This window comes from Eptatretus burgeri, chromosome 9 (genome assembly GCF_056783735.1).
Source record: "Eptatretus burgeri isolate ZD-2024b chromosome 9, Ebu_testis_v1, whole genome shotgun sequence".
NCBI classification, from domain to species: domain Eukaryota; kingdom Metazoa; phylum Chordata; class Myxini; order Myxiniformes; family Myxinidae; genus Eptatretus; species Eptatretus burgeri.
The window spans coordinates 19,807,600-19,832,703 of record NC_140969.1 but is presented as its reverse complement, the minus strand read 5'-3'; the positions used below and the strand labels follow the sequence as shown (position 1 = coordinate 19,832,703).

Below are 25,104 nucleotides of genomic sequence, written 5' to 3'. Positions count from 1 at the left end.
ATAAAAAAAAATTAAAATACTTTTTTGCCAAAGCAAAAGTGAAGCACATCTTCCCTTCATCTTCATCTTCACTTTTGTCCCTAAATTTCAGCTTCCGAAATCAAAGGATGGCTGAGATATCGCTCAGACAAACAAACAAACAAGAAAACAAACAAACGGATTGAAAACTGAGTATTCCCTTCCTTCGATGCCGGGCGATGATGTCATGCATCACCTGGATATGGAAATGGGAAGGAGCGGTGCACAATGGATAAGAGAACAAAGAATGGGATACAAGACCTGCCGAAAAGCCCTCGCAACGCATTTTGACCCATATGCCCACCAGACATGAGGGAAGGGCTATCTAAAACGGATACTAATGAAATAACTGCCTCGGGACCGCGATATGTTGTCTGCATTTTCCTCGAGGGGGGGGGGGGAGAGTTCCAGCTTCGCAGAACCGCAACAAAAATCATTCCAAACAGGAAATTTCCTGTTTTTTCAGGACATCATAAAGAACACAAACAACAAGCACAAATAATTAATGCAACGTGTTGAATAAGGTGTTGTAAAAGATGCTGCATCAACGATGGTAAACTTTGAAGAAAAAAAAAGTATTTTTCTCCAACCTCTAAAACTTTTATTTCATTTCAATTGAATTATATTGTTCAACACCAGAACACAAATCACCTTGTTGGCACTTCCAAAAGCCTCCAGTTTTACAGTACCAGGACTTGGACGAGATATTACGCCATCTGACCAATCAACTTTGTCGCTCGCGCTCTCATCCTTGGGGAATATGGAGATTCAGACAAAAATTGTGGCTCAGACAAAGATTTAGACAAAAAAAAATAAAATTGTTTGGAAATATAGATCGTGCTCGGAAACACAAAGCAGGAGTTAAAAACAACCCTTCCCATGTCCTTTTTCTCAAGACTGTGCGGGATAAGGTGTTCTATGAACTCTCTAGTTTCACGAATCGTTTTGAGATGATCGTCGATGCCGTCAGTGCATACATTTTGTATGTAGCTTGTGGCTGCTGGTTGAATCATTGCTGAGGACGCTGCCATGCCGCTGATGCAGTGCCCCCCGTTTCCAGTCAGCGAATGTTCATTTTTGAAAATCTTGGAAGGATGACAGGCTGAGTCAGCCCACCTGTTGTTATTTAACATAAGAAAAACAGGTGCTCAAATTCAAGACCCCTAAGATCTTAAGACAACCACCTTCACCGTTAAGACAACACCAGGCTTCAATTTAAAACCGTGAGCAAGTGTTGTTGAGCAGTTAACGAATACGTGACCATCAAGTACTCGGGACGAGAGGGATGGAGGAGGTGGTGGCGTTGTTGTTCATCCATTAATCACAACTTTTGAACAACAATGTGAAAGCATTGCAAATTGTTACTCGTCACAGCTATGACGTCAGAAAATCCTGATTAATTACCTGCACCTGCTCGACTCACGACGACGTTTGAAACTTTGAAAACAAAATTAATTATATTAGTCATCTCCTGATAAGGTTTTTTGCTTATTTAGATAAATATCGAAAAAACAACCAATAGAAGGAGATTTTTTTTGTAGTTGGTAGTGGTAGTGGTAGTGGTAGTGGGAGTAGGAGGAGTAGGAGGAGGAGTAGGAGGAGTAGTCGTAGTAAAAGGTGGAATTGTTCCATTGCAGTTCGTGTTTCATGTTGGTCTGAGAACGGCTCCAGTACGAAGCAACAACCATGATCGGTAATGGAGCGAAGGTGTGAAATGGCGCAGGTGTGCGTTCACCGTCGTGACGTCTTGACGTTTGAATCACCTTGGACGTGGCTCCTTGTTTAGTTGTCCTGGCTTGAAGATGTGCTATTTGAAGGCGAGTGTGCTGCGCAATCTGACACCACCATTGGATCGTCGGCGATGAACCAAGAACGTGAGACGCGCCTGTAAATGGCTTTGGATAAACATGGAGCGAAGTTTACTCTTCACTGGAGATAATTAAAATGTACCCCCCCCCCCCCAAATAAAAAATTTTTTTGTTCCTTCAGGGGGAGGGGGAGGGGCGCTGGGTGTAAATTCGGCGCGCGACCTGCGGAAGCCACGAGACGACGGCCGGCCCCCTCGGCCTCTCCTCCCCTCCTCCCCCCGGTCCCCCCGGTCCCCCCCCGCTCCTCCGCCCTCCACTCGCGTCCCTCCATGAGATTTATAGCGAGTGCGCAGCGAACCCTCGCCCGAGCTATTACCCTGATCGCGTTAGTCACGGAGTGCGGGGATAAGAGACGTTACGACATCCTCGATGGGAAATTGCACGAACGATCACGTGTTACGTCATTATTATAATCGCTGATGTATGTATCAGTATGTATTTATTTATTTATTTTCCAGGTACAAGTCGCGCCGACAGACCGAGACACTTAATGGCGGGTTCGTTCGAGGCTCCGTCGCTCCGTTCGTTATGCTAATGCGACGCATCAACAAATGATCGTTCACACCGAAACACGAAGTTCGCAGAAGACCCATCGCCGAGCGTTTGTCGTGGCGACCTTCATGAATGTCGAACGCTTCACAGGTGTGTGACCGGTGACGACCGTCGGGTGTTTTCAGAGCCACTCGTGACGTCAAGGGAGATGCCGACTGTGTTGTCTGCGTCCGTGTTGTACAAACACCCCGCCCCCCCCCACACACCCTTTAAGGTCGACGTGTATAATGAGTGACCACGACCCAAGGATCGCTTCCCGGAGTCGGTGTGGTGGAAGTTGGACGATAATGTGGACTGGGCCGCACACATGAAACGTTTGCCTGGTGACGCTGAGATAAGCGCGTCTGCTTTTAAAAACAAATGTGAGTGAACACAACACGGCTTTGGCGCTTAATTCGTCCGTGCGGGAGATTGGCGGGTGAGGAGGAGGAGGAGGAGGAGGAGGAGGAGGAGGAGGAGGATGAGTAAGGATTGCCTCGAGGATCGGGACAAGCGGTGCAGGTGGAGGAAGGATCAAGGAGAGAAGGAAGGATGAGGGGGTAGGGTAGGGGGGAGATGACGTGAGGTGCGGTGAGGTGAGGTGCGACGCGTCTCCGTTTAGTCGGTGGTCAACGTGCTCTGTGGATCGATATCTCGGTGACTCGCCAGGGTCGCACAGGTGTGCGGACTTGGGTTCGTTGTCACAGCACCGACGGAGCGGGAGAAGGAGGAGGAGGTGGTGCCGTGGATGTGCAAGGGTGGGTGGTGGAAGGGAAGGGGAGAGGAGGAGGAGGAGCGAGAGGCCATCGCTGAACGCGGTGCTCGAGCGAGCAAAGCCCGCGACGTCTCGGACCCGCCAAGCTCCGGCTCCCGTTCGCTGCCCCATCATCATCATCCACACCCGCCTCGGAGATGGCGCGCCGCGCCTCCCTTCCTGCGCCCTGTCCGGCGACGCTTCTCTTCTTCCTCCTCATCGTCCCGAACCCAGCACTCGGAGCCGACATCTTCCCGCGTCCGGGGACGTGAGTAGCGAAGCGCGGCCCGCGTGCCGCCGATTGCCATTACAGCCACATCAGCCGCTCAATTAATCCTCCCGCGCTCGCCCCGCACGTCGACTCCCCGTCCCCCTCCCTCTCCTCGCACACCCCGACGTGTTCTCCTCTTGCGTTCGCTTATTGCGCGAATCCGTGAAAACGGCGAGCCGTTGAACACGACGACCGTTTATTCCGTAAGGCGACCGAGAGCCCAGATCCCGGGTCGTTTGGCTTTCCGAACTGGTATGATGATTCGCCATGAAATCAGGTTCCCGTGTCACATTCTCTTGTGAAATTCCCGGAATCCCATCATTCCATAGGTAGGACACCTGTGCTGAAATGTGCCAATCGAAGTTTATTCTGAACGGACGCTTTTGTCGGATTATTTCAACAGTAAGTCTCGAGTGCACGATCGACGGCGGAAACCATCGGCAGGCGGCAATGAGCGATCGTTGCAGACGATGGTGATGCCGTGTGATGTGACGTGATCTGGGGGCAGGTATAACGGACACGGGTCAGGATGGCTCACGACGTCTCGACGGTACAAATGGCGATAACGCGAGACGCGTCTGCACTCGCCGATGCTAAAAGGGACGCGAGAGCGACACGGATTGCACACGAGCATGTAATTGCGCGCATTATCTCAAACCTTGGAATTGCTTCGAAACGAAACGGGGAATCTGCAGCCTGAGTCCGATTAGAGTCGCGGGCCGCTCGGCCGGTTTTGGGCCGGCTCGGGTGGCGGGTTCGGATGGGAACCGTGAACGGAGAAGCCAAGATAAGGGAACCACGCGACCGCCCTGGAAGACCCTCCCAGTTCCTTTCCTTCACCACACGGTTCAGATTCCGCTTCATCCACAATTTCAAGCAGTCCAGCCCGTAAGCCATCGATGAACGTTCTCGATGTTTAAAAATCCTCCGATCTGTGAAGCTCAACCTTTTTTAAAATTTAATATCATTATTTTTTTTTATCCTATCCCTATTCGACAATGGGATTTGCTCCGAGATGTGTGCGGATGTTGTAAGTGTGAGTGTCATGGCTTCGCTGAAACCATTCGGCAGAACTGACGATAATGCTTCGACTTTCGCTCTCCTTGCCTTTCTTTGGTTAATTTTTTTTCTTCCGAAACAGCCTCAGCGTTGTCTAGGAAGTGTATCAATGCCAGGATGGTATTAGTAACACCTGCTGAAGACCATGCACACCCACTTTATAAAAACATTCACACAAAATGTATTTTTACTCTGATCCCGCCGTCGCAAAACCAGACGAGTAATGTGACCGTGGCAAGACCAAAATTAACCACCTGCAAAGGTGCGTAAAACCCGCGCTGCGGTCACGCATGGATGCGGCTTGATGCCTGCTGTGCACGGCTGGCATGTGAAGCTGCTACGTTTGAGCAACCCCATGATCGTGTCAAATCTCGGTCGTCGTACGTGCAATTTGCCAAATAATGACGTCATTAATGATTTTGTGATTACTACAAAAGCGTTGATATGTTACTGCAGAGAGAGAGGTGAGTCCATGCATTTGTTCTTGAACCGACAGGCGGCCTGGCACCGGCCGCTGGAGGTGATAAGTTGCATCAGGGTCACTGTCTGGTGCGGGGGAGCACGAGAAGAGTGCTAGCACATGGAGGGGTGGCACAGGGATGTAATATAGCAGTTGGATGGTTGTAAAACCCATTGGGCAAGGGCCATTACCAGTTTTGTCCCACTAGATGGAGGTGCGGCGTGTCCAGCAGGAGCGGTTGACCTCAATGGGACACAAACAGCCCTCATTGCACCATAAACAAACTTGGTGTAAAATACAGCCTCGACGTCGACAGTGTATTCGCAACTGACATTCTTCATTGCAGTTATAACTGACGTGTGTAAGTGAACAACAGTATGGACTTAAAAAGCCAGGTTTTAAAATATATTATTAATTTTTTTTGCATGACTGTTTCAGCTGAGACGGTTCGATCGAATTGAATCTTTCACATGTCACGTCCATCATTTGTGAGCAGAGAGCCAATATGGGCATAGCGGAGCATTTCCCCCAAACCCAGGTGTCATTGGCAGCTTCTCGCCACCCTGCAAGTGGAATCTAATCCTTCGAAAGTGTGCCACATCTCTCGATGCAGTCTCTATTCTTCTGAAAGTTGATCGAATAATTCTGGTAACACGTTCCCCTGTCCTCTCTAGGCTTTTCATGCACAAATTCCTGAAATGTTTGGCTCTAACTGCCTCTTTCAGTCCGTCTCTTTAGCCGTTCTTTCATCCAGTTTTCTTTGCTTTCGTGGAGATTGTTCTTTCAAAGTCGTACACGCTGATAATGTAAACTTCGCCGATGATGCACATTTTCAAAGTTTTTCGTTTGGTGGGCAGGATGAGCCATCGCACAACTATCTTGCACAAAAGTCAAAGGAAAACTGCAGGAGATACCAGGAGAAAAGTATAAAACAATTTGGACACCTGGACACTTGTCAGTTATAACTGTCAGTTTAAGGAGAGGTTTACAGTTTGTCAGTTATGACTGATAGGCTGGATGAAGCCAACGCCATGCTGGCAAGTCTGATCATGGCGTTTATACACTGGGTCGACGACGGTGAGGGTTGAGTATCTGGTTGTTGAGAAGGGGATGTTGGTGAGTCGGTTGCTGTTTAAAATGGGGGTGGTGGGGGGGTGGTAAAGGGCAGGATGCTGCCTGGAGCAGTTGCAAATTCAAAAGTATAGCCATGAAGCTGCACATTGTTGGATGGAGTGCAAGAAATTGCGATCTTGTAAAGATTGTTCCACCACTGTTTTGTTTTTTTTTCTATATTGCATTGTGGCTTGTTTTTTTTTTCATTATTATTATTATTATTTTATTTTTTCCCTATCATTGTCAAGGCGTTTCCTCCACCTTTTCACTGCTATCGGTGCCTTGGTCCTAGGTGCGATATATTTTCTTTCTCCCCTTTCCATAACATTTGTGCAACTAAAGACCAAACGAACGAAAAACAAACTACGCACGTTTGAATGACTGGGGCTGGGGGCGCTACGTCCCTCACGCAGAGATTGCTCTCCCGTAACACGTTGGCTTGGCAACGGCGACACGAACCAGCATTGGGATTGTCGCTTGGTTGGTTTGTTGGGCTTTAACGGCTCGGCCAACACTACACGATGTCATTCACGGAAGGGTAGGGGTTGGTGATGGGTAGATGGAATAACAACCACTGCTGTATTTAACATTGTTAGCTTGTAGTCGCATTCATCGAGTAACAGTGCAGAATTTGTTTTCAAATAATCAAATAAATACGTTTGTTCGAAAATGACAGTTGTTTTATAAACGAAAATTACATAAAGCTGAGCGTTGGGGAAAAAAAAAATAGATTCCGCGTCTGATTCACATTCGTTTTCTGATTGAATTTGTTTTTTTTTTAAATGATTTTTCAGAAGCTGGATTTCTGGCTGGTTATGAATATGCTTTTTTTTTGCGTAAAGTAAGCCGTTTCTCTCTTTAACCTCACAATAAATGGCGGGTAAATGAAAAACGAGCAGGAACTAGCACGGACCCTGTTTACATCAAAATGTTATACCTTTTTTGGATAGCGGCGAATAATATTGAATGTAGTCACACCTATCCTTCCTGTGATATTATTTCACGCATCATAATGAGGTATTAACAATACAAAATTATTTATGTTGGATCTGTAAAAAAAAATTGGTAATTTGAGTATAACATGTTAATATTCACAAAAGGAGGCCAAAATAAAAGCAAATAAAACAAAGTGGCATGCACTGTTCTCGTTGCATAATGATCTCGTGTAATCGTGAAAGAGCGGCGACTCCATAAGGTCGGATGAAGAGGTGCCAGCGCAGCAGGCAAAAGGGTCTGCTCGTCGTGTCAAGGATGTGCCAGGGAGGCGGGGAAAAGTGGGATGTGGCGGAGTCTCGTCATGCCAGCGATCCTCTCGAATCGTATACCTGTGCCTCTCTTTTGGGCACCGGCACCAGAGGGAAGCAAATTGAATAAGACATGAGGGCAGCAATGTTTTTTTATTTGTTTGTTTATTTTTTTTTTTTTTTGAGATCGAGAAAGCCGTACAAGGTTCACTCACTACATTCACGCTGTGGTTGTTACGTTTATGATATGCAGCCATAATGACCTATATGCAGCACTTGTAAAAGAGAGAAGCAAAAATCTTTGCTTGTCATTGGCCACTATTTCTAGAGATAATCTTTGTGGTTATTGTCCTTGGAAGCAGGACTGGAATGTAAGAGTCAATGTGGGTGACAATACACGACTACAGACAAATCCATGTTTTGAAACAAAAGCAGGATCTTATTCACTGACATGTCAATCTATATGATGTGTATCGACACTGCTTCAGAAAAAAATGATTTCTTTAAACGTCTCGTGTCTTTCTGAATATTGCAGCCACCTCAAAATTAGGATGGGCGTTTGTGGTAATCTTGTCCTGCAGGTGATCAAACCTGCAGGACCTGCAGACCCAGTCCTTGCTTCATGCTCACATGTCCTGGAGATTGGAACGCATACCCATGCGACTGATGGTTTCTTCATGCGATATAATGGACGCCTTGTGCAGAAGATTTTGCCATTACAGAGGGCTCTGGTGAACAAGTTCCTCACTTGGTCTCATTGAGATACCATTGATAGTTCTTATAAAACTAAAATTAAAACTTATCAAGTCATTTCTCATGACTTTGGAAAGAGGTCAGGATTGCAGAGCTGTGTACAGCAAAGAGATGTCTCATAAGGATCTTGAGCTTGGATGTGTGTGGTGACAAACGAGGATGCTTTCAGGTTCCCTGAAGTCAACTTGTCTTCTCATCTTATCCTGAAATAGATTGACCATGATATCGACAGAACATCTTCACCACGCCCTGGTGTTGGCCTAATGGTTAAGGTGGCCGGCTTAACATCCTACAGTCTTGAGCTAAAGCCCCTGTCCTCGCATTGAATTAACAGCAAACAGTTGGCTCAGCCTGTCATCCTTCTGAGGTCGGCAAAATGTTTCCCAGATAGCTGGTAATGGGGACATTGCATCAGTGGCACCGTCGCGCTTCCAGAAAATGATGCAGCCAAGCAGTCACAGACTTCATACAAATAAATTAATCTTCTCCATAACATGAATCCATCCATCCATTGGGACCATACTCTGTACAGAGCGTTGGTGCTGCCTAAGCAGTCTCCTTGGCTATTGGGTACAATCCTGGAAAGGTCGCCACTCCGACACAGGATACCAGCAAGCTGGCACTCATTTTGCCAACCTCAGAAGGATGACAGGCAGAGTCAACCACACCTGGTATTAATTCAACAGCTGAGTGGAATAACATGAATGGATTGGAAGAAATGCTCCTCTTCTGCACTTCCATTCTCATTTTTTTTAATTTGAGAATGACCAGAGCTTTCTTTAAGGTGGATAGAATATACGGCACGGAACTTCAGTGAATGGTCCAGAAATTTGCAAATATACCTGTGCATTCACACCTTTTGAGAATAGGTTGATATCTAAAAAGTGCCAGTCTTTTTGCTGCACCAGTGCCATGACAAAATGTTTCTGGATAGTCGTAAATGCTCCACGTACCACCCAACTGAACATGTTGAGTCATGTCAGTGGTAGTATTAAACATTCTATTAGACAGGAGCAAGCACTGACATATAATCCACATTGTTTTACCCACAGACAGTAAAGACTGCTGCAGTGAAAGCTACTTCTGTAGGCCCAATCATTCTGCAAAATACATCTTGTGCTGTCCACATGCATGTTAATTTTCTTGCAGCATATGACGTTTATATTTGCGTCAATCATCATACGGTCAAGGAGTAACTGGTTTTCATCCTGACAGCATGCTGTCTAAAAATGATGCTAATAGCGGTAGTAAATAGCAGTTGATGTGCAGCCTCAGCGATGAATCCCAAACGCTGCATGGCACACAAGACGGCCATATAGCACTATGATTAGCTGAAATTAGCTCGGCTGAGGACAGGCAAGCTAACATCAGTGGGTAATTTGAGGATAATAATAGTAGGTGCCCTCCGCTCCGGCTGCCAAACTCCTCTACGGCTCACAGCCTTCGCCCCCAATCATTCCTTTTTGATTCGAAGAGCAAGTGGGGGTGGGAAGGCACAGCCAGCAGGCATGCAGAGTACACACCATGAGGTGCTGCCGTTTTATGAGCAGCCGATAATGGGACCATAAAGGAAGAAAAAATAGACGAGGGACGAAAGTACCAGCGTGTTTTCAAGGTTTTTCTAGGAAGTCCTTGCTGCTAGCTCATCCACGTAACACTCAGAGCACTCTCATAGCTGGTAGTATAAACCTTCGCTTTCGGTGCCCCATTCTGTTCTCAGGGCATCATCGGTGCTCTGAACGCATTTTCCGCTTGGCTGATCCAATACTGGCCTATACCGCAGGCCCTGGCCCTCCCATCCTCCACAACGTCTCATCCTCACTTCCCCAAGCTTTCTGTCTCTCCGTAACCTCGTGCCTCACTGCCAAACCCCCAATATTTGTGCATCGCTGACTCGTAATTGCCTGTAAAAGCCCTTCCATCCTATTGAGGATGTTTTTCTGAGCACCTAACTGCCATTTCAAATGTTGTCTGCAAAAAACATATATATATATATATATATATATATATATATATATATATATATATATATATATATATATATATATATATATATATATATATATATATATATATATATATATAATAACAGTTGTAAGAGTATGACATCCCCTCCATATTCATCCTTGACCACCACCTCTGCAACTGCAGCTCCTTTATCTATGATCCTTTCTTCTTTCCGTGCACTACTGAGCAATGACTCCATCACATATAGTCGTTCGCATTAATTTTGCTTGTTGGTTCAGATGTTGTTGTTCTCTTTATTTCCCTCCCTCACCTCTGGTCACACTCCAATACCTTTGATTAAGTGGTTCCTTGGCCCTAACACTATGTATGAGGGGAGTTCAAAAAGTTATTGGCTGAACGTACGTATGAAACATGCATGATTATTCTGTTTGTAAGCTTGAGAACGTTTTGATCCTTCATAACATCATTCGATCGACAGTATGTGTCACATGAAGTGCAGTCTTGATAAGGAGACTGATCAGCATGACCGTGATTGTCTTATGATGTTATGCCTTGTTTGTTTAATGCCCATCATTGAATTCCAGCATTGCAATGTTATTGGATGGTTTGTAAATTAATTAGATCTGACATTGATAACTGTGCCTCCCGTTAGGTAGAAGCTGTGTGACATCACCCTGTGGTTCGTTGGTAGCAACATCAAAACAATAATTGGATGCAGATGCTCTCCTTTTGTAAATAATAGTCAGATTATTTCATAATCAATATTTTGCTGAACATAACCATTGAGAGGATTCAAAGCTGAACATTTCCCACCATTTTGTGCCGGCAGGGTGCGCCGTTGGGCGAGTCGCTTGGAACGTGCTCTGGAGCATACGGCGCGCAAGGGCTGTGGCAGAGAGGTGCTTGAAGAGGTATACAGTACTCCACTTGCATAATTTAGTCACATGGTCATTTCATTCATTGTGCTTGAATTGAGGTTCAAGGTACGTTTTGATTGCAGAAATGTATGATGGTGCTTCAAAGTTTGTGTTTGTTTTTTTTTTTTGTTGTTTTTCAATTTATTTATCTGCTTGTAGGTCAATTTTTAAGAATATAAAATTCAATGCTGCACCTCCCTTGAGCAAGTTGTACAACAAGTAGCATCAACATGCAAAGAATTCTGGGGAAAAAAACAAGATGGGGGGGAAACATGGTTTGTGCTGCACAGAGCAGATGTGTAACACATACCAGACAGCTCGGTGGCAAGTTTTTACCACCACTACTATCGTGGAGATGAGTTGGCAAGTTCTTCATCTTCCTGCATACCATCCAGATTTGTCACTTTATGATTTCTTTTTCCTTCTTTCTCGATCACTCAAAAGAAACATCTGTGGCATTAAGTTTACAAATCACGAGTATGTGAAAGTACTTGTCCTGAACTGGCTGTGTAACTGCCCTAAAAAAATTGTATGTCGATGGCATCATGACAGGTACTACCACAATCAACTGGACAAGTGATGTTTTTGTAGCAGGAAATGCCTTGAGAATTAGGTGTTTTTATTTTTTTTTAATTATTTTTTTATTTTTTCCATCAACTTGTCAATCTTCCTTATTTGAGAATAAAAGGTGCATATTGCCCTCTCATAACCAGGATGTCAACCACATGAGGTCATAAAGTAATATTTTTCATGAGCATTAGTGTCAATGAATTATCAATATTTGTATATGAGTGCGCAATATGTTGACATCCACCACGATTTCCAATATAAGGCACCTGGGAAGTCCGAAAGCATCTGCTCTCTGGATTTTAAGATGGTCTTATGTACGAAATCGATTCACAAGGAACTTGGATGTAGGAAGAGTCCTTTTGGCCCATCAATCCTGTGCTACATCAGCACTACATGAAGTCAATTCTTGAACCTGAATTCACTGGGGATGGGGATGAGAACAGTGTGGCAACTGCAGACATCACCAAGGTGCTTTATCTATTTAACGAGAACGGCACTCAGTGGAGTTTACACCTCCGCCAGGCTGAACAGTTTACGTTTTGTATCCCACTGATGGGCCAGATCTGGATCCAGACTTTAACCAAAATCGAATCTGCTTGTTCTTGTCACCTAACCCACTCATCCACCAAGTTTTGTCAGAACCTGTCCACAGCCTTTTGAAATGTCATGCTACATATTGTTTTTGGTCATAAAATGTCATAAAAGCAAATCCATTTATCCATGTCACACACCCAACCAGTCCACCAAGTTTCATCAGCATCTGTCCACAACTGTTTGAGATATCCTGCTATATGGTGTCTGGCCCTATCACTTAATGGTGAAGAATTACTGAAAATTCTTGGATCCGGATCTTCATCAAAATCGAACCAATACATCCTTGACGCATGCCCAACGTGTTCATCAAGTTTTGTCTGACTCCACCAATAATGTTTTAGGATATCCTGCTGACAGACAAACAGTCAGCCGGGTTAAAAAAAAACCTCCCTCCACCTTCGGTGGTAGAGGTAATAAGATCCAACCTTTGGGTGTCATTTTTACATCTCCTCTCAAACACTGGTTGCACAAAGTTGAAAATGGTTCAGTTGAGTTGTTTATTTTTTCCCCCCCTCTTGAATCACTGAAAAACATAATACAAGAAAAATGCATCATATTATGAGCACTGTTGAGGAACCTGAATAAAAGCACGGCTTTCCATTTTTCAGGTCCCTGTGACGATAGGTTGTGTTTCAAAATATGAAGACAGAAATAAATAAGTATTGTGAAATATGATACTTGTATGGATGTGGACAAATATAAGTTAAAACAGAAAGGAATACAGATGGGGGATGTGGGTGTAAGAAGGAGGAATCGGCTGGAATGCAATACTTTAGCATTAGCGTCGCAATATTGCTCATTACTCCCTTATCAGCAATTACCACATACATTTGTTATATATTTCTCTAATAATAAACTTTGGAGATTGTGTTTGAAGCTATTAACACCAATAGTTTGCCTAATGCTCACTTTAAGTAAATTCCAGAGTTTTGGTTCTGTATAATCTACAGCAAATTTGATGACACGCCTTCACAAATCCCTATGCTTCCAACCTAAAGTGAAATTAAAAAATGTCAAAAAAAAAGTTCCACCAGGAATGACAAATTGTGAGGTTACTGTATCTGTCTCCCCATTCATAAAATCGCAGAATTAAAATACAGGTGACCCTCGTATAATGCGTTTTCGCTACAGTGTGGATTTCATTTGACAACAACGACATGTCATTCTAAGCGAGCCGTTTGTGCTACGTCATTCTGAGCGAGTCGTTTGTGCTCCGTCATTCTGAGCGAGTCGTTAATTTTTTTTTTTTTAATACTTAAAATTTTTTTAAATTTAATCAATAATTAAAGTCGTTTATATTTTTTTGCCATACAAAGTTTGTATGGCAATCTAACCAAAGATACCAATGATACAGTGCCTTTTGCTGCCAGTCACGAGTGGTTCGAGTGCTTCATGCATTCCACAATCTCAAGTTGACTGGGGAAGCTGCTGCTCCAGATCATGCTGCTGCCAAAAATTTTCCAGCTGTCTTCAAATCAGTGATTGCGGATGGATGTTGCACAGTAAACCAGGTGTTTAATCTCTAAAACTGGATTTTATTGGAAATGCATGCCCAGCTGCACTTTCATCTCCATCATCTTCATCTCCATTAACTCTGGCCGAAGGCAGTGATTGAGTTCAGAGGTTTCATTGAGGCTGAAGTCAGCAAAGCAAGGCAACAGATTGTGGAGATGGCTCTGCAAGTGAGATTTGAGGAGGTTGACGACGAAGATGATGTTGAGGGTTTGCTTCTCTCACACAGGGAGGAGCTGAGCAATTAAGGTCTTCTGGCTCTGGAGGAGGAGGATGAGTGCATCAGAGAGAAATCAGAATCAAGTCTTGAGGAGGTTGTGCCTCTTAATACCCTCACGACAAAAGTCATGGCTTAAGGCTTCAAATTGGCCAAAGAAGCCACTGCAATCTTTCAACATGATCCCGACTGCATGAGAAGTTCCAAGGTGCGGTGGGAGATGGCGAATGTCCTGAAATGTTACAATGAGGTCTACAAACAGAAAATGAAGGCAGCCACTCAAGTCTCCATTTCATCTTCTGAGCCTTCAACCTCAATTGGACAGGCTGCCACACCTGAATAAGCCTGCCACAAGCGTTATGTACTGTATCCAATCCTGAAAACACTTATTTAAAAGTAATTCATTTTAATGTTTTTGTTATATGTTTTATTTATGCATAGTTTACTGCTTTTTGAGGGTTTTATGTCAGTGTTCAACCTTACTAAGGTTTAAATCTTCCCCATTTGGAACATAACCCCCATTTTTACACGTTAAATATTGCCCCGCCAACACTTTTTGGATAACACAGCGTTTCGCGGGAACGCATCCCTCGTGCTATATGAGAGGGTCACCTGTAGATTTCAGCTACAAACAACGCAACTAAAACTGGGCTTCGGGCCCACGGGCTTACTAGTACCCAAAGTCCAAAATAATGGACAACCAATTGCAAATAGACTGACACAATGAGACACGAAAGTGGATGGAATGGAGAAGAGTAATAAATAACAAATGGTACCCCTGACGATGAAATATAATTTTACAATGTGAATTAAATAATCATGGAACTTCATAATCGATTCAAGGAGGTGAGGTGATACTCTGAGCACCTTCATCTTCCATTCCCTGGCAAGTTCTGGTCTACCACACTGGGTTTTCATGCAGCAAAGTGAGCACTTTCACAGTTCCTGATCGAGTGCTGAATGTTCTTCACACTCTCTCTCCCTCTCGTGTAGTTCATCAGTAATTAGTACATCTATTGTTTATATAATAATACATCATGTCGCCAAGCCATCATTGAGATTTTTCATGAAATGCAATAATTAGCTATGCCTCTAATTCTTATGCACAAATTTTCTGTTCTATTTCCAAAATAGCGCAGCTTTGTATTTGTTTGCTCGATTTGTCATTGTTGCCAAATCAGATAGTTGCATCAATTGCAGGGTTGGGCTTTACTGATCAATATAAATATTGACAGCAATTATCCAGCAGATGTATAATTTGATGACTTTTTTCTTCTTCTTCTTCTTTTTCCCCCACTAATTTACATTTTCGGTTCGGGATATCAGGATTTGCTCGTGTACTCAAATTGTGACCTACGTCATTTAAAATCCAGATAAAAATGCTGTTGCACTTAGCTGTGATCAGTTTTACAAAATCAAACTTTTTGTAGTCCAGCTCTTCCATCAGTTTATGGCTTTCGAGCTTTGCACCATGCTCTCGGTTCGGTTCTATTCGGTTCGAGCCTCGGTTCTGCCGAAACAGTTCTTGGCAAGGGTTACAATCCGAGACAGGTCGACTGATGTTCAGTTGGGCTGAGGTTCAAACCCAGGAAAAACAGCTCAGTGGTGAGTGTACAGAATCCAAAACTATCCTTTCAGCCCTTTTAACATCAAATGTCAAACGCTAATCGAGTACCCTTTGTAAAGATTGGCCATACTGTATCTCTGGGTGTGCAAAGTCTGCATTGTGACACAAATTTACATTAATTTTTTATATTTTTTTGGAGGAGGGTTTGCAGCTGGGAATGAGAGCCGGGGAATGATGAAAGGTATACATGCGCATTGCCAGAGTGTGGTGGTGATCTGATTATTTTGGTTATTTGTTTTGTTATACAATTTATGAATGTTGAGCGGTACCCGTACGTTTGGGTTCACTGTGGAAACATTTTGAATGGTGAACTATATACTGTGATTTGAATATGAATTTCCAGTCAATTGTTGGATATAAAGCACACATCAAATTCATGGAAAATAGTCTGAGATCATTTTGTATGTTCATGCTGTGGTGGCTTAAGCTTGAAGGATCCTTGATTAGGATGTCCGAAGAGGATACCAAGCATCAAAGCTGGCTGGTGTGCAGGCCTCTCTCGGTTTTTATTTCATTTTGCTCTTTTCTGCTATGCATGATCAGACACTTTCAATCAATCATTCCACTCCAACCATCCACCATCCCATTTCTCATTTCTCTATGTAAATCCAGGTTGACAGCACACCTCAAATCCCCCCCACCCCCTTTCTCCTATCTAAATTACAGTCTTCCAGCTTCACTTCAGTTGTGTTCCTCCCTTCAGTTATTTAAGCTGTCATCTTATTATCACCTGGTGTCAAATTCTATATCCACATCCTCAGCATTTTCCACTCTTCCTTTATCCATCTTTCCATCCATTGTCCTTCTTCTTCATTGTCAGTACGAGTGCTCCTCAGTCTTGTCTTTCAGCTCTTTGAAAGAAGTCTAGCTTTCCTTATTTAACAACGCAGAAAATGACGTTGATGTATTCTGAACCATATTCAGCATTTTTTTTATTTTATTTTGGAAATGCTGCTCACTTGCCTGATGGCCATAATTTCAATTCTTTGCTCACCACTACACAAGCATCCCATTTGTAGTTGCTTAACACTGAACACTGCGGCACTGTCCAACGTGGACTTGTCGATGGTATTGAGAAATAAATTCTCTTCCTGGTACTGGCTGCAGTATAATCCTACGAAGATGTATGGGGCTGTAGCACTGCTGAGCGCATGCCTAAAATGCGGAGCCGATGCAAGTGTTTAGCCAGAAGAGCCTTCTAAGCCCGTCCCCCGCGCAGCGCGAAACCGGGTTTTGTAATCATGTGTTTCTTTATATACATGCTCTCGGTTCATGGAAGAGCGCTGAAATGCAACAAACTCAGAACGTATAACACAACAAAGGGAACAGCAGGAGAAATGGGAAAACCCCACCAGCAGGGATGACTTGAGATGCTGGTGAACAGCTGTCTTGAAGATCCGGGAGGAAGAATGAGATTGGAGAGAATATGGAAGGTGGCTCCACAGGTGGGGGAAAGAACGAGGAATAAATGAGTGGAGGTGGGCAGTGGTTCTAGATTTAGGCAGTTTCACTAGGAGGGGGTTGCTTGTGGACCACATGTGTCCTACAGATTCTTGGGGGGCGGGGGGGGGGGGACACAAACCACGGAAAGAGCAGCCCACAAATGAGACGGAAGATGACATAATCATTGACGGTGCTGTCATCGTGAATATTTTGAGCCCCATGCACGCAAAAACATTATACTGCGACGATATTCCAACCATTTGTTGCATGCCAACTTCAGAATGTTGCAAGGATTGACCTTGTGTTTGGTATTTTGAAAAGTTTAAAGGAGGGAAACAGAGCTACACAACAAAAAGGAATCAGAAGGAGCATCTGTCTGACAGGAGCACTGCCAACTAACTAGCAGTGATTTCTTCATGTGGAACAAAACAAGACAACTGCTCAATTTCCTTGCTGAACATATTGTCAAAGTCTATAGAAGAAGAAAATGAGGTCGTAGCAACAGTTGGAGACGTTGTGCTGTGCAATGGACCACGTGAAAATTTATCGTCCCTTGCCCCCTGCAGGCTTGAGGAAGCTGACATGCTTTTTACTTCATGCTGTAGATGCTGCTAGGCAAGATCATGACAGTCTTGCTGCGCACTGTAGAAGCAGATGCAATGGTGCTTGCTGTCAGCTTCTTCCTGGAACTAGCTGTCACAGAATTGTGGGTTGCCTTCGGTACCGGCAACAACTTCCGGTATATTCCAGCCCACATCATTTCATTACATCTTGGCAACGAAAGAAGTTGGGCCGTTCTTGTGTTCCATGGCTTCACTGGATGTGCAGTATGTTTGTGAGCTGCCCTGGGGGCAGCGCTATGTGTGTGTGTGGGCTTTGTCATCTTGATGAATGCTCTCCTGCATGAGGTCTGAGTTGGAGTTCAGATGTAGTGATTGTATCATTGGAAATAGTCCACCTCCTCCTCAGGCGTAAGCCCAGGAGCCTCAACGGAAGACCCTGATAATGAGGCAAGAGAAATGGCAACTGAGATGGGACCATTCACATGAAAGGCAAGAAAATGGTGGTGTGTGTGTGTGTGTGTGTGTGTGTGTTTTGTATGCACTGACGAGGCTCATATTAGAGTTAAAACGTACAACAAGGGGATCAGGAGACAAGAGGGGCGGGAGAGGGAAGGACAAAACAGTGGGGAACAGAGACATGAGATCTGTGGAAGGGAGAGGGATGGGGCAAGTAACACATGGTAAACTAGAGGGGGAGCACTCAGTGGAGTGCAAAACCTCCGCCGCCAATACTGCTAGGTCACTCAAGTGAACCTGATATCCTATTCATTCGATTTGACGTCAACAGTGCTCACAGAGTTATAGTTTGCAACTTTCCCTTTTACTTTTAACTTTTACATACTCAATTCATTCGTCATAACTAGATTCCTTGAGACAGAAATTGATATTACGTGGGTATATCCACCTGGAGTTCCAAAATCAGCCGCAATTATAATTTTGGCATGTTTTTTTTTTTGTTGGAAATCACTTAGAACATGCAGAAATGCAAAAAATAAGAAATCGAAATTTTGTTGAAAAAAAAGTTGCAAAAATATTTTTTTTGGGGGGGGGGGGTTGGAAATCACTTAAAACATGTAGAAATGTAAAAAAAAAAAATTCAAATATTTTTTCAAATTTGCCGCCATAGCGGCCATATTTGATTTTGGACCAAGTCCAAAATCTAATGGCATGATCCTTGGACCAGACCTAACCCCCCCCACCAAGTTTCGGCGAAATCCGTCAGTTTTTCCGTAATACTGTACACAAACAAGCAGTCATACACTGGTACTTACGAAATCGTCAACTTGACCTTTGACCTTGTCTAATAAAAGCTGTCTCTGTGAAGGTAGCGACGCAAACCAGAAGTTTCTACGATGATTCTGTACCAAACCATCATAAATCGAATGTTTTGGATGTTTGACCTCACTGTGACCTTGACCTTTGACCGATTTTGACCAAAATCTAATCAGCGCTAGCCATGACCCTCCTGAATCACGTGGTGTAATTTGACATTGGTAGCTTCTTCTGTTCTCGAGTTATCAGTACCAAACCATCAAAAATCGAATATTTGACCTCACTGTGACCTTGACCTTTGACCGATTTTGACCAAAATCTAATCAGAACGAGCCATCACCCTCCTGAATCACGTGGTGTAATTTGACTTTGGTAGCTCCTTCCGTTCTCGAGTTATCGTGCCTACAAACAAACAAACAGAAACGGAAGTCATCAATATACTTACGAAATCTTTAGATTTCGTAAGTAACAAACAAACAGAAAGGGGTGAAAACAGTAACCTCCATCCATCTTCGATGGCGGAGGTTAATAAGATGGACACGACAGGGACTTTCAGGAAGGAAAGCAGGGAATATGAAGGAGGTGGGTTTGGGGTGGATTAACGGGGGTAAGAAAAGATCGTGGTTTTGAATGGGTGGAAGTTAAGAGATGGTGGTGAACAGCTGTTTCGAAGGCCTGGAGGGAAGAATGGGATTGAAGCGAGTGTGGGAGTTTGTCCCAAAGGCGGGAATAAAGAGGAATGAAAGCGTGAAGGTGAGCAGTGATTCGTGATTTTAGTAGTTTTATCAGAAGGGGGTAATTTTGGTAGTTTTACCAGAATTGCAGTTTGTTTGTGTACAAACTTGGATTCTATGTTCTGTGTGTGTGTGTGTGTGTGTGTGTGTGTGTGTGTGTGTGTGTGTGTGTGTGTGTGTGTGTGTGTGTGTGTGTGTGTGTGTGTGTGTGTGTGTGTGTGTGTGTGTGTGTGTGTGTGTGTATATGTATGTATATATGTATATATATATATATATATATAAAACACATTAAAAATGTACATCATTGCAGTTTGTTTGTGTACAAACTTCGATTCTATGTTCTGTGTACTATATATATATATATATATATATATATATATATATATATATATATATATATATATATATATATATATATATATATATATATATATACATTACACACACACACATTAAAAATGTACATAAGGTATAATAAAAGTCGAATCAGAATCCAAAAAGATCTCTATTGCTGTTCCTGTGTGGTGTAAAATAAAATGAGACACACGACTGTACCTTTGAAAGAATGAAAAATATGAGTTTTGGAGCCATTTTACGTCAGTTCCGCAGACCCTATTATTTAGTTGTATCGTGTCGGGTGAGAAGAAAATAGATCTTTCCTAATTACCTCTGCCACCGAAGGTGAAGGGGGTTATGTTTTCACCCATTTCTGTCTGTCTGTTACTTGCAAAATCGAAGATTTTTCAAGTAATATTAGTCAGTCGATTTTGTTATTCTGTCTGTCAATCACCTACAGGTCACAATTCCAAACCGATCGTCTTGTAACTTTACCAAGTTGTTGAGGTAGTCTCAACTGAGAGGCCTATTGATTTTGAGGTCAAAGGTGAAATGTGGTCTTGAGGTCAAATTTTTAACATTGTCATTTTTCATGTGATTGACTTGAAATTTGAACAAGATTTGCATATTGCGTCACTGAATTGGGAAACCAACTATTTTCGAGGTCAAAGGTTAACTCAAGGTCAAACTTCTATAATCATTAAAATTTTAAATCAGAAAAATAATCAATTTTCATCCGATTGACCTGAGCTTTCATTAAGATTGTCAATTTTAATCTTCATGAAATGGACAATTTGATGTATCCATGGCAACCTTTGGAGGGGGGAGGGTGGATTTTGCAAGTATTGTGCTCTGCACGACATCTTTTTCTTGTTTGTTACTTGCAAAATCGAAGATTTTTCTGGTATATTGGTCAGTCAATTTTGTTATTCTGTTTGTCTGTTTGTCTGTCTGTCTGTTGCCTACAGGTCACAATTTTAAACCAATTTTCACAAAACTTCACCAAATGGTCGAGTTTGTCATAAGGATGATGAAGCTTATTGTTTTTGAGGGCAAAAAGGTCAACATAGGCCAAAGGTCAACAACTTAGATGAGATTTCTAAAATCCTCAATTTTCATCCGATTGACTTGAAATTTAAAGAGGATTTATATTTCAGTTCACTGAATTAAACAAGCCATTTATTTTTGAGGTTAACATAGGCCCAAGGTCATCAAATAAGGTGTGTTTCTAAAATTCTCAATTTTCATCAAGTTAACTTGAAATTTGAAGAGGATATATATTTCAGGTCTCTGAATTCAACCAACCAATTATTTTGGAGGTTCACATCGGCCAAACGGTCAACATAAGCCGAATTTCTAAAATTGTCAATTTTCATTCAATTCACATGAAATTTGAAGAGTTGTATATTTGGTCATTAAATTCAACCACTAATTTTTGAGGTCAAATTTGTTCATGGATTTTGCAAGTACTGTATTGTGCTCTGCATGACGTCGTCGTCATCTTGTTACTGACGAAATCTAAAGATTTCGTAAGTATATTGATGACTTCCGTCCTCTGTTTGTGTGTTTGTCTGTTACTTACGAAATCTAAAGATTTCGTAAGTATGTTGGTCACTTCCATTTCTGTTTGTTTGTTTGTTTGTGTGTTTGTTACTTACGAAATCTTTAGATTTCATTAGTATATCGATCACTTCTGTTTGTTTGTTTGTTTGTAGGCACGATAACTTGAACGGAAGAAGCTACCAATGTCAAATTACACCACGTGATTCAGGAGGGTGATGGCTAGCGCTGATTAGATTTTGGTCAAAATCGGTCAAAGGTCAAGGTCACAGTGAGGTCAAACATAATTCCGTAAATTCATGTGGAGAAATGGAGTATTTTTGCTTCACTCGACGTTACGAGTTCGTTTTAACTTCGATTTTAATTTTGTCTTCGGTTTTTGCGATCGCTTAGGACGCTTAAAACTCGGTTGTCGAAATTCTGGTAAAAATCGGATGTTTGAGACGTTTTAAGATTGTATAAAAAATATTTCACTCGCGCGTCACGGGTCATCCCATGATGCAGTGCACTCGAGCAGACGAGTCGTTGACCCACATAAAGGCTTTGTGTGTGCGTGCTGACGGTGTTTTCGATAATGATGGTGTTTAAAAGTCATTTTTTTTTATCCCAATAAAGGTTATCGTCGCATGCCTGACTCGCTGAGCTGTCAGATTATGTAAAGATTGTTGGTGGATGGCCGACTATTACGGTTTTGTGACTGATAAAATAATATTGAATTATTCCGTGGAGAAATGGAGATTTTTGCTTCGCTCGACGTCACGAGTTCGTTTTAACTTCGATTTTAATTTTGTCTTCAGTTTTTGCAATCGCTTAGGATGCTTAAAACTCGGTTGTCGAAATTCTGGTAAAAATCGGATGTTTTGGAGACGTTTTAAGATTGTATAAAAAATATTTCACTCGTGCGTCACGGGTCATCCCATGATGCAGTGCGCTCGAGCAGACGCATCGTTGACCCACGTAAAGGTTTTGCGTGTGCACGCTGACGGTGTTTTCGATAAAGATGGTGTTTAAAAGTCATTTTTTATCCCAATAAAGGTTATCGTTGCATGCATGACTCGCGAAGCCGTCGGATTATGCAAAGATTGTTGGGGGATGACCGAATATTATGGTTTTGTGACTGATAGAATAATATAAAATAATTGCGTGGAGAAATGGAGATTTTTGCTTCGGTCGACGTTACGATTTTTCATGGTTTGGTACAGAATCATCGTAGAAACTTCTGGTTTGCGTCGCTACCTTCTCTCGAGACAGCTTTTATTAGACAAGGTCAGTGGTCAAGTTGACTATTTCGTAACTACCAGTCTTTGACTGCTTGTTTGTGTGTTTGTTTGTAGGCACGATAACTCGAACGGAAGAAGCTACCAATGTCAAATTACACCACGTGATTCAGGAGGGTGATGGGTAGCGCTGATTAGATTTTGGTCAAAATCGGTCAAAGGTCAAGGTCACAGTGAGGTCAAACATAATTCCGTAAATTCATGTGGAGAAATGGAGTATTTTTGCTTCGATCATCGTTACGAGTTCGTTTTAACTTCGATTTTAATTTTGTCTTCGGTTTTTGCGATCGCTTAGGACATTTAAAACTCGGTTGTCGAAATTCTGGTAAAAATCGGATGTTTTGGATACGTTTTAAGATTGTATAAAAATATTTCACTCGTGCGTCACGGGTAGTCACGTGATGCAGTGCGCTCGAGCAGACGCGTCGTTGAGTCATGTAAAGGTTTTCCGTGTGCGCGCTGACGGTTTTTTCAATAAAGATGGTGTTTAAAATCATTTTTATCCCAATAAAGGTTATCGTCGCATGCCTGACTCGCTGAGCCGTCGGATTATGTAACGATTGTTGGTTGGATGGCTGAATATTACGGTTTTGTGACTGATAAAATAATATTAAACAATTGCTTGGAGAAATGGAGATTTTTGCTTCGCTCGAAGTTACGAGTTTGTTTTAACTTCCATTTTAATTTTGTCTTCGGTTTTTGCGATCGCTTAGGACGCTTAAAACTCGGTTGTCGAAATTCTGGTAAAAATCGGATGTTTTGGAGATGTTTTAAGATTGTATAAAAAATATTTCACTTGCGCGTCACAGGTCGTCACGTGGTGCAGTGCACTTGAGCAGAGGCGGCGTTGATCACGTAAAGGTTTTCCATGTGCGTGCTGACGGTGTTTTTGATAAAGATGGTGTTTAAAAGTCAATTTTTTATCCCAATAAAGGTTATCGTCGCATGCCTGACTCGCTAAGCCGTCGGATTATGTAAAGATTGTTGGTGGATGGCCGAATATTACGGTTTTGTGACTTTGATAAAATAATATAAAATAATTGCGTGGAGAAATGGAGATTTTTGCTTCGGTCGACGTTACCATTTTTGATGGTTTGGTACAGAATCATCGTAGAAACTTCTGGTTTGCGTCGCCACCTTCTCTCGAGACAGCTTTTATTTTGACAAGGTCAGAGGTCAAGTTGACGATTTCGTAAGTACCATTCTGTGACTGCTTGTTTGTTTGTTTGTATGCAGGATATCTCAAAAAGTTGTGGGGACAGGTTGGGTGTGTGACAAGGATGAACTGATTTGATTTTGGTGAAGATCTGGATCCGGCTACAATAATTTTGAGTGATTCTACACCTTTGAGAGATAGGGCCAAAAATGATATGTAGTATGATGTCTCAAAAAGTTGAGGACGGATTCGGATGAAACTTGCTGGACATGTTGGGTGTATGACGTGGAAGAATTGATTTAATTTTGTTGAACATCCGTATCTGGATATGATGTTTTTTTTTAAGTGATTCTTCACAATTGATATTACTAAACTGATATATATATATATATATATATATATATATATATATATATATATATATATATATATATATATATATATATATATATATATATATATATTATAGCACGGTATCTCAAAAAGTTGTGGACGGATTCGGACGAAACTTGGTAGATGGGTTGGGTGTGTTTCAAGGACAAATTGAATTCGATTTTTGTGAATATCTGGATCTGGATGTGAGAATTATTTCATTTATAAAGTGATTCTTCACCATTGAGAGATAGGGCCATTAACGATATACAGTAGTTCTGTGTAGCATGATATTTCAAAAATATGTTGGGCCTGATGTGTTCTCGTTGATCAGTCATTACATGGCAGGGGTATGCACCCTACCGAGTGTCCTCGCAAGTTTTTTTTTTTTTTTTTTTTTTTTCCTGATTTCACTCCAGATTTTGACAGTTATTTAGGCCATGTTTTCCAATCGTCAAATATGGAATTGGATTTCAACTATCAGCTTTTAATAAGCCTGTACAATACATTATTCAACCTTGCCAGTAGCCAATGGCATTGTAGCTCGCCTCAAACTGCCAATCAGCGTCAACTACGAACAGGCTTATGGACAGCCATCTGTTGTATATATGTATATATATATATATATATATATATATATATATATATATATATATATATATATATATATATATATATATATATATATATATATATATGTAGATATATGTTGTTTTTCGTCTTTCGGTTGCTCCCGTTAGGGGTCGCCACAGCGGAACATCTGTTATGATCCGCATGCTAATTTGGCATAGGTTTTACGCTGGATGCCCTCCTGAAGCAACCCTGGTCGCCTCTTACGACACAGGGATAAGGATTGGGTTTTGCCATGAATCCGGGCTGCCCTACCCCCTCTCGTAGTGCGGCCCAGCGCAGAGC

General features: G+C 42.4%; 1 protein-coding gene across 4 annotated transcripts in view; it reads left to right on the top strand.

The window, feature by feature from the left end:
• Positions 1-2,910: 2,910 nt before the first annotated feature.
• The window catches only part of LOC147019652 (voltage-dependent calcium channel subunit alpha-2/delta-2-like), a 388,928-nt gene continuing 366,734 nt past the window's right edge, over positions 2,911-25,104 (top strand). For 3 of the 4 annotated variants that reach the window (XM_085894265.1, XM_085894263.1, XM_085894266.1), the window contains exons 1-2: positions 2,911-3,439; positions 10,869-10,950. In XM_085894265.1, coding sequence (XP_085750391.1) covers positions 3,330-3,439; positions 10,869-10,950 — 192 coding nt within the window. In that variant the 5' untranslated portion in view covers positions 2,911-3,329. The remainder of the gene's footprint in view (positions 3,440-10,868; positions 10,951-25,104) is intronic. The other variant, XM_085894264.1, reaches the window with a different exon arrangement.